Genomic DNA, 10,071 nt, shown 5'->3' on the forward strand with positions numbered 1-10,071 from the left:
AAAATCTTTTACTTTGAAAAAAATGGATATATTTTTGTTTTCTTTAAAACATAGTCAAGACAATTGTTATTTTTATTTGTAAAAAATTTGAATCACTATCAATATTGTTCCATTTATTGACTATGCTATCATAAAGAACCGTGTGCATTTACAAAAAAAACTCGGGTCTCAACGGGTCTCAAAGGGTTAAACTGTTGTAACTTTTTTGAATTTTCGATTGATGAAAATGTGCTAATAATAAAACATTTTATAATAGAACTCTTTAAGAGGATAACGGAACTTTAATTAGCACCCCTGGGACTGTTAAACATTTTTATTCAAAATATTTGGGAAAATTTAAACTACTCAGGCTTCCTGAATTTTGGATTGATCAAAAATCCTTGTGCTGTTGGAATGTTTCTATTTGAAATTTTTTGTTTCACTTCAAACTGATGTAACTTTTTGGATTTTGAATTAATTAAAAAGTGCCAATGCTATGACAGTTTTTAATAGAACTCTTCCGGAGGTGTTTGCGTAGAACTCCATGAATATTTTGGATCTATTGAATTGGCATCAAAAATCAAATTTCTGAAAAGTCGTGTATGGCTTTTTTTAGAACGATTTTTTTAGGTGAAAATGGCCGGAACTATATTTTTGAAAAGCATCAAGATCTTCAAAATTATGTTAGTTTTAGCTTACTTAATCGCCAGAACTATTCCTAAAAATTATCGGAAACTCTAGAACTATCCAAAAGGATATCAGAAATCTAAAAAAATGTGAAATTATGAAAGTGGGGGTACATGTTCACACGTATAAAAATAGAATCGTAAAAAATTTGTTCTTAAGTCGAATGCATTTTTCTTTTAAAATTCAGAGTGGATATAATTATAAGATTCTGCGATACCTTTGTGCTTATTTTCGTCCAGTTTTTTCGTCGAACTTGGTGATGATGCATTCAAAAACTCGCTCGCCTTTGCGTGGGATCTCTGCAATATCTACCATCTCTGCATTAATGTAAGGAAATAATTTCTGGAAGTATATGCTTGTTGTGGTACCATCGTGCAAAAACCTTGCCATATGTGAGCGAAGGATACATAAATGCTTAGTCAGCGTTGACTCTCAACTGGTGAAGCTGAAACTGAAACGGGCAGTTCAATCTCGAGCCTCCGATGATCAAGACAGACTTGAATATTCATAACACATCAATTTTTTCAATAATTATTTTCAAAAACGAGTAAAATCGTTAAAAATGGATCGAATTAATTCTCCAGTGAATAGGAATAAAAAAATCGATTCTGTCCTTTCAAAATTAAAAAATCGTACGTTGTAGTGCGTGGGTGAAAATTTAATTTATTGATCAACCTAATTTTATCCATTTTAAAGCATTAGTTGTTTTGGCAATTTACATTATAAGGTGTTTACAAGAATTTAATTCATGTTGGAAATATCCAGTATAAGAAGTTTATTATTTTAAAATTAATTTCTTAAAATGATACTTTAATTCAAAGTCTAAAAAGTCGAGTCTCGCAGAATCTTCAAATTGAGTTTAATTGTTTAGGCATGCAAGTTAATGGAACGTCTCATTGCGGTTGTTGGGATGGTTCGGAAACAAGTTTACCAAGCACTATGTTGCTAGGTCAGCAATCTCAACAAGAAATTCTCAGTCCCTTTACCGGTATGTAATTTGATTTATGCATGAACAAATCTTTTATGCATTCCCGACCGTTGGGCGATTACTTTTCTTTTCGTTTTTCTTTCTTTTCTTTTCGTGTGTTTAGCAACTCTAATATTATTAACACTATTAGCACCCCAGCACTACACTTTGAGGACCTGTGATAGTTCAGATACTTGCAAAATGTATCAAAATAATCCAAGATCCAATTACGTTTTTAGTTACTAGTTTTTTTCTCTTATAATAATGATAATAGAAGTTAAAAATATTATTTTTTTATTTTCTGGCTAAAAACTATGATAATCTAATTGAGAATGACAAATAATGCTCGAATGGGAAACTCGAAATCTAAAATTAAATAGAACTCTGGAAATAGACTGACTTAGTGACGATGATGTGGGAAGTTAATAAATACTGAATATATTGATGAATAAGTACTTATTTTTGAAATCTAGATTTATTTCAGGAAGCGATTAAAACGATTAAGCAGTACCCAATTACAAATTTTTGAACTAAACGAATTTAAGTGGCAATGATTTGTAAACATTTAAAAAAATGGTTTAAATTTCACCAGAACACTTGTTTGCTTCATAAAAAACAGGCAGGGTTACCACTGGCCAGGGAAACTAAACAAATCTGATCACTGATAGTAAATTTATTTCTTTACCGGAAATTAAACAAATTATGCATTTTGGAATAATTTCGATTTGAAATTCTTTGGATTTGAAAAATTAAATTTTTAGCATTTTAATGTGAGAAATCATTTAGTTTACAGTGTATAATTCTTAAGACCTTCACTTTTAAAATTTTCATTTTTCAGTCTTACTTTCTGATCGTTATTCTCCAAATGAAAAATTTGTTAATTGTTTTTCTAAAGCTTAAACAATTAAAAATTAAAAAGTCTTATGCTACAATTTTGATAGTAAAACGTTTCAAGCCGATTAACTGTAAATATGAATAATTTAAAGATTTTTAAAGTTAATCTGTTATGGATAAAATTGAGTGATAATTGACTTAAATACTTTAAAAATTGACAATTTTAAATATGTTCAAAATTAAAACGATTTTCGAATTGAAACTCAAAAATTGTACTGTTTTAAATCGAAAGTCTTAATTAGTGAAAAATTGAAAATTTCAGATTGAAGTCTTATAAATTATTTTCAATTTTTAAAATAATTACATATTCATAAACAGATTCATAAACAGACGATATTGAAAAATTAAAGACTTTTTAAATTCAATCATTGAGAGGCCGTCAACGAAAGGGCCTATAGCAGAATTCGCGCGGATGATCGGGCTTTTTTCTAAACATAGCTAGAATCAGAAATCTGAAGATTGGCCCTTATAGAGAATTTGATGGCGCATCTGTTTTGTAAATAAATAATTGTTATAGTAATTTTCGCAAAAAAAAATCTGTTTTCAAAGTTCTACTCGCCGAATCTTTGGTTGGTTTTAAATATTTTATTTAAAGTTTCACATTTTTAGCTACTATTGGCGGTTATTTTTAAATGTCTTTTTGCAAAAATTTTCAGCCCTGCGTGAGTCGGCTCGGAGCCATTCTTTGTGCTCTCCCATACTTACAGTTTATAGTTCTTTTGTATAAACCATTCTTCATAGCTAGGATTTTAAAACATCCAAAAAAACTTTTTTGACTTCTAAGAAACAACATTATCCGTTTAGGTTTTTTCAAATGATTATATTAAAAAACTTACCCTTTTTAGCATCCGAGCAGAACTAAAAAAATGGACTAAATTTTCTTTTGCGAAAAATGAGAGTTTCTTTGAATAACTCGAAAAGGAAAATGTCTACAAGAATGATTTATTTACAAAAAAAATGCGCCTTGAAATTCTCTATAAAAGCCAACCTTCAAATTTCCGATTCCGGCTGTGTTTTGAAAATAGCCTGGCGGTCAATACTTATCCGCGCGAATTCCGCTATAGGCCCCTTTCGTTGGCAGCCCCTCACTGTCTAATTGAAGATTTCAGGCGATTAAGCAATATTTAACTGTACACTTGGAATGGAAAATATTAAATTAAGTGTTCAAAATGAAACGATTAAGGATTGAAGCTTTCAAATTTAAAGCTTTAAAGTTTTCGAGTGCTTAATTTTCATTTGTAACTGAAAACCAGGAAAAATTGATTCTTCAAAAATTGATATGAAGGGACACTAAGAATAAATTAGCTGTTAAAATAATTATTTTTCGTAACTCTTAAAGTTTTTTTCATATGAAATAATACTTTTTTCTTTAATAAGACATAGCTGATAATATAATTTCATTTCCTTAAATCATAGAAAATTATTTGTCTGTTAACCTGGTTTTTGGCACAACTACCATAAATGTTACGATTTCAGAAGTGTTCCACTTTGATTGCTTTAAATTTCAGTTTAATTTTATTGACTTCAAATTAAAAAAAGATTCAGTTCTAAATATATATATTTTTTTTTAACGATCAGGAAAAATGCCTTACAAAGCACAATTTACAGGTATCAGGGAAATAGATTTTGAGGATAAACTTCCAATTTTCCGACTCGCTGACTAACATCTCGTTTATCTTTTATGTCGACAATCCTTTTATACCTTTTTGTGCAGAAATTTCGAACGGTATTTCGTTTTATTGTTGCAGGCATCGATGCGAAAATGGAGCGGCTATCGACACAAACCCAAGAGTCCGGTTTCGTATCAATGCACTCGCAGAGAAGTTCTTCTCAAAGCTACACTGCTTCGAGTATGACTTCGAAAAGGTCTTCGCAGCAGAGCAGTATCAGCTACAATTCCCAGTCGTTTAGTTCTCAGCAACAATCGTTTTCGCAGCAAAAACTAGCTGCCGATAACAATGGCACAGTTTTCTCGCAGAAAACGATAACCAGTTCGAAAAGTTCTGTCAGCACGACAAACATAACTGGTAGCGGAGATCCAACTCTCTTGGAGAAACTGGTAAATGTGGGTGTTGTGTGTTTTTTTTCTTTTTCTTTATTCTACTTTACGCCTTCCTCTTAAACTTAAGTGCCACCCCTATATCCTACCCAATTTTTTTCTTCAGTTTTTGTCACGGTCACATTTGTTGTCTTGCAAGTTGTTTGGCTGATTTTTTAGTTTGTTTCTTCATTTGCGTTTGACATTGGATTTGAGCAGCACACTTTTCTATACAAATATTATTGTACTCCAAAGCATACTGATTATATTTCTCTTTCACATAATATTTTTCTTACACAAAATATTTCCTTCATAGAATATATCCTATACATAGTGATTTTTTTTCTGAAATATATTCTATACAAATATTAGGTGTAAAACTTTTTAAATAAAACAGAGTTTACGCAAATTATTCGCCATCGAAATTATCAAAGCAGACTTCAAAATCTTTCACTTATAATAAAGTAACTTTTCACGAAAATAGGGAAGTAATGGAAGAGCAATTTTGTTATAAAAAAGTAATATGTAGGTAATGTGTAATAGTTGAATTTTCAACTAAAAAAAGGTTAATTTTGGGCCAAAATAGATAAATTTTCAACGAAATAGTTAAATTTTTAAATTGAAAAAATGACTAGAATAAAATTGTTTAATTTTTTAACAAAATAATTATGTGAATGAACGAATGAACTTTCAACACAAAATAGTTGGATTTTCAACTAAAGATATGAATTTTGACCTAATATGGTGAATCTGTAACCTAAATATTAAAATTTTCAGTTCAAAAATTAATTTTTAACTAAAAAAGACATGTATACAACGCTGGAAATTCATTTCTTAAGTGTTTCTATAAATACAAACAAAGAGTATTAATTTTTGAAAAAACATTTGTCTTTTAACCATTTGATTGAATGTTTAAACTACGAAAATGAATTTTCAGCCAAGTTGTTTAATTTAAAAATAAAAAATATTAATCATCTGCCAAAAACAGTTGAATTTTAAATGAAATATCTGAATCTTGAAGCGAAAAAAGACACACTTTTTAGAACACGTTTAATTTTTAATCGAAAATAACTAATGTTTGTACAAAAATACGATTGTTAAAAAAACAGTAAAATTTTCGACCAAAAAAAGATGACTTTTGAAAAAAATAGTTGAATTTTCAACTGAATAATTTTTTACATACATTTTACATTTTACAAACATACATTAAAAGATGTATGTTTAACTGAAAAAGATAAATTTGCAATCAAATGGTTGAATTTCCAAATAAAAAAGATAAAACTTGAACCAAAAATGGCATAGTTAATTTTTTAATTAAAAAAATTAATTTTCAAACAACAAAAATTCAACCGAATAATTACATTTTCAAATAAACACTATGAATTTTCAACAAAATAGTTATATTTTCAACCAATAAAATTAATTTTTAACAACGTAGTACAATTTTCAACTAAAAAAGATGAATTCTCAACTAAAATTTTATAGTTGAATCTTTAATTGAAAACGATCGAATTTCAGTCATAAATGGAATAGGTAAATTTTCACATAAAAAAAGTAATTCTAATATATATCTATATATGAATTTTCGTTGCATTTTCAACCAATAAAATTAATTTTTATTAAAGCAGTTCAACTTCTACTCAGTAGTTTCATTTTCGAAAAAAAGTTATCTTTTTAGCAAAATAGTTTAATTTTCAGAAAAATAATTTAATTGTCAACGAAGTAGTAGAATTTTTAACCAAAAAAGTGGAATTCCGAACTAAAAACATAGTAGTCGTCTTTGCAATTAAAAAGAATTAAATTTCAACGAAAAATATTTTCATATCTTTACGCAGAATTTTGTCCATAGAGTAGGAACAATATTTAAATAGAATTAGTAATTATTTCATTGCATGTAGTATATACTTAGTGTAGAAAATATTTGATTTTTTAGTTTAAATATTCAATCATTTGTAGAATAAAATATATTCTGTGTAGAAAATATGTGTACAACGTATTCTGTCTACAGCATGTTTGTGTAGAAACAGTTTACCCTAGAATTTTAGAATGTGGTCACTGAAAAATGAGACTGAATTTACTTTTTTTTACTGGAAATTTGTTTAATTCTGTGTTTTTGAATAAAAATCTATACAGTAATTTTAAATACCACTTGCTATTACTATTGAATAATGTTAAATTGAAATAGTTTATTTTTAATTTCTTTAAAATTGTAAAATCGTTTGATTTTGAAGTCTTCAATTGGTCAGTTTTAATTTTTATGAATGTACACTTGTTATGTCAAGTTAAAAAATGAATATGGATACGAATTATTTATAAAATCGAGGAAAATATACCCAATATTAATTGTAGCTAAGTTTTGAATTTTCAGAAATATATATTTGGTACGTTTTTATTTAAAAAAATTTATTTAAAAAACTATTCTTCGTAAAATTAACAATTGTATCTATAATTGCTAAAGAACATTTTATAAATAAAAACGTACCAAAGAAAAATGTAGAGGATTCTTCAACAAGTAAAATGATCCATACAACATTATGATTAAATAAGGATTGCAACTTTTACCTGCAGAAAAAGCAAAAACATAAAACTCTAATTAACTATTGTAAAATAAACAATTTTTAACTGAAATATTTTATTGCAACGTTAGCCTTCTCTTCTAAAATTAATTACAATTGACAAGAGGAATGTTTTCCTTTATTTTATAAATCATTTTTAACCATGCTTATTAATTTATTCGTAATTCAGAACGTTAAAAGGTCACTTCTTCACTTTTCCTGCATTTTTTACTCTGAGCTTCTATGGTTTAAATTGAAATCATTGATTTCAGATTGAAAATCTTAATATTTTGAGTAATTTTAAGTTTAAAGTCTTTAATATTGAATCTTCAAGTTGTCTGAGTTCTGCCTTTTAAAATTTTTGAAATTTATTTAAAATTGATAGCCTTAATAGTTACGCGACATTGTGTTTAATGTGTTAAATATTCTGTCTTCAAAAAAAAATTCTTTTATATGCAAAATTCGAATTCTTATTAATGTAGATGGTGAGACCTCCTTCAGCTCTTTCTTCATGGATGGTCACAATTCGAAATTAAAATTTTTTACTTAAATTAAGAGTGCTTGAAATTGAATAAACATGAACTTGAACATTACAAATTAAACAATTTTCTATTATAAATTTTCGTACTATTTATTACTGTTTGAAATTTAATTATTTAAAATTCAATCCTTCAAAATCATAACATTTTATTTAAAATAACAACAATTTTTATTCGAAACATTTCAATGTAGATATTTATTAAATATTTTAAATATTAACCTATTTAGTTTTGAAGGCTTGAATTTGAAAATTCAAATAACCGGAAAATTTAATTTAATCCCGTAAAAAAACTCGTTTTGTTAAATGTTGATACATTTATTTATTATGATCTACAATTTACAAATAAATTGGGAGAAGGGCAAAATTCTGTTTAAATGATCTAAATTTGAATTTTGTCAAAGACTTAAGATTTCAGGGGGTTTTATTAAATCTGTTCCAGAGAGTTATGAATTTGAAAAATTCATGAAAAAAAATAATTTAAAATAAAGATACTGTAATAAAATAAAATTGAAACTCGGCTAAAAAAATAAAATTCTTTTTGATTTTAGGAAATTGAAGACTGTTTAACACTGGATGCGAATGGTATTCCCCCGGCTCTTCCTGAAAAAAGATCAAAGCGCAGAAAAGAAAGGCATCCCTCACAATATGACAATGTTCCCGAAAATGAACATTTATCAACCTGCAGTCTTCATAGCAATGGCGAAAGTTACGATTCTAGCAAACCACCTCCTCTACCAATCAAAAAAAGACACAGTAAGCAAATTTTGTTTCTAACCAAATATTATATCTTCGAAAAATAATAAAAATAGAAACGATTTCTCAAACAGACAAAAAATAATAATGTAAAAGCTAGGGAAATTCTTCTTAGAAGAGATAAATTTGTTCTTTATTAGACGAAAACTAAAAAAAAAATGAAAGTAGGTAACATTTTTTTTAACTGACAAAATGTTTTGTATCCCCCAGTGTTCCAATCTGTGGCTTATTCCGGTAAGTGGGATCCTACCCACTAGTCGATATTCTCGGCAATCATTCTCATGCTAAGTTGCAATTATTTGACGTTCATACGGTTTTTCATTCGAGCTTTCTACGGCATGTTTGCTGTTTTTTCAGTTTTTCTTCATTTTACGTTGAGCACTAGGTCAACGAGTTTGGCACATCATTACTACATTATGAAGCTTGCGTTTTAATTAATACGTTTAGCTTCTTGCTTATTCGCTGAATCATCAATTTTCAACTGGCTATAATAATTTCAGTAGTTATCAAATTTCAAATACTTGCATCTCAATCTTTTTTTCTGTAATTCATGTTCTACCCTTACGAAAAAAATATTATAGGAAAGTCAGTATAGGCCTGCACTTATTATAGTTTCTTATTATTTTTTAACGATTATAAGAAATTAATTATTATAACATTAATATTATTAATATTATAACATTAATAATTATAACAAATATATATATATATATATATATATATAATACCGGTCAAAACTTTGTGTTCACCACTTTTTTGACCATTGATTAAGTTCTCTTAATTTTAATTATGTCAAATCTAAAACGTTGTCTCCTTTAAGGTCTAAATGCTCTCAAAATGATGTATAACATGAACCCAGGATGAAGCCTATTTTTCTATTTTTCGAGTAGATATTGTAAAAATGGTGTAAATTTCAATGTTTTCTTAAATTTGTAATAACTTACGTAATAATTAATATTTTTTAATTTACCTGTTCTCATTTTAAAGCTATTTTCCACATTGTCACAACAGCTTATGATTGTAAATTAAAAAAATTTCTTATTACAGTGCGAGAACTTAAACTATTTTTCCACAGTATCACAAAAGCGTTATGACCGTAAAACTAAAAAAAATATTATGACAGAGCAAGAACTTGAAGTTGTTTTATGATAATAAGATGTTTCCATACTGTGGAAAAATAGCATTAAAATAAGGCCAGGTAAATTAAAAATATTAATTATTACGGAAGTTATTACAAATTTAAGAAGATGTTGAAATTTACACCCTTTTTACAATATCTACTCGAAAAATAGATAAATAGGCTTCATCCTGGGTTCATGTTATACAGAATTTCGAGATCATTTAAACCTTTAAGGAGCCAACATTTTAGCTTCGACATAATTAAAATTAAGAGAACTTAATCAATTGTAAAAAAAGAGGTGAATCCAAACTTTTGACCGAGAGAGAGAGAGAGAGAGAGAGTGTGTGTGTGTGTATTTATATAATTAAAAATTTGTCATAAGGATAACCGCAGGATTTCGCCGGGAGCGGGTGCTAATCTGAAAAATTGCACCCTCTTTCAGCGAAATCGCGGTAAAATTTCAGCCACAACCACATCTCACAACCGTGAGATAGGTGGTTACAGTCTGTAAAGGAATCAATACGACGATCCAGCAAA

At 28.0% G+C, this 10,071-nt stretch overlaps 1 protein-coding gene across 1 annotated transcript in view; it reads left to right on the forward strand.

Annotated features, from left to right (window-relative positions):
* Positions 1-10,071, forward strand: part of LOC117180588 (guanine nucleotide-releasing factor 2) — a 138,390-nt gene that overhangs the window by 119,313 nt on the left and 9,006 nt on the right. Inside the window, exons 7-9 of the mRNA XM_033373081.1 lie at positions 1,538-1,654; positions 4,276-4,592; positions 8,210-8,414. Of these exons, the coding sequence (XP_033228972.1) occupies positions 1,538-1,654; positions 4,276-4,592; positions 8,210-8,414 (639 nt within the window). The remainder of the gene's footprint in view (positions 1-1,537; positions 1,655-4,275; positions 4,593-8,209; positions 8,415-10,071) is intronic.

The sequence above is a fragment of the Belonocnema kinseyi genome, chromosome 9, assembly GCF_010883055.1.
Source record: "Belonocnema kinseyi isolate 2016_QV_RU_SX_M_011 chromosome 9, B_treatae_v1, whole genome shotgun sequence".
Lineage (NCBI taxonomy): Eukaryota > Metazoa > Arthropoda > Insecta > Hymenoptera > Cynipidae > Belonocnema > Belonocnema kinseyi.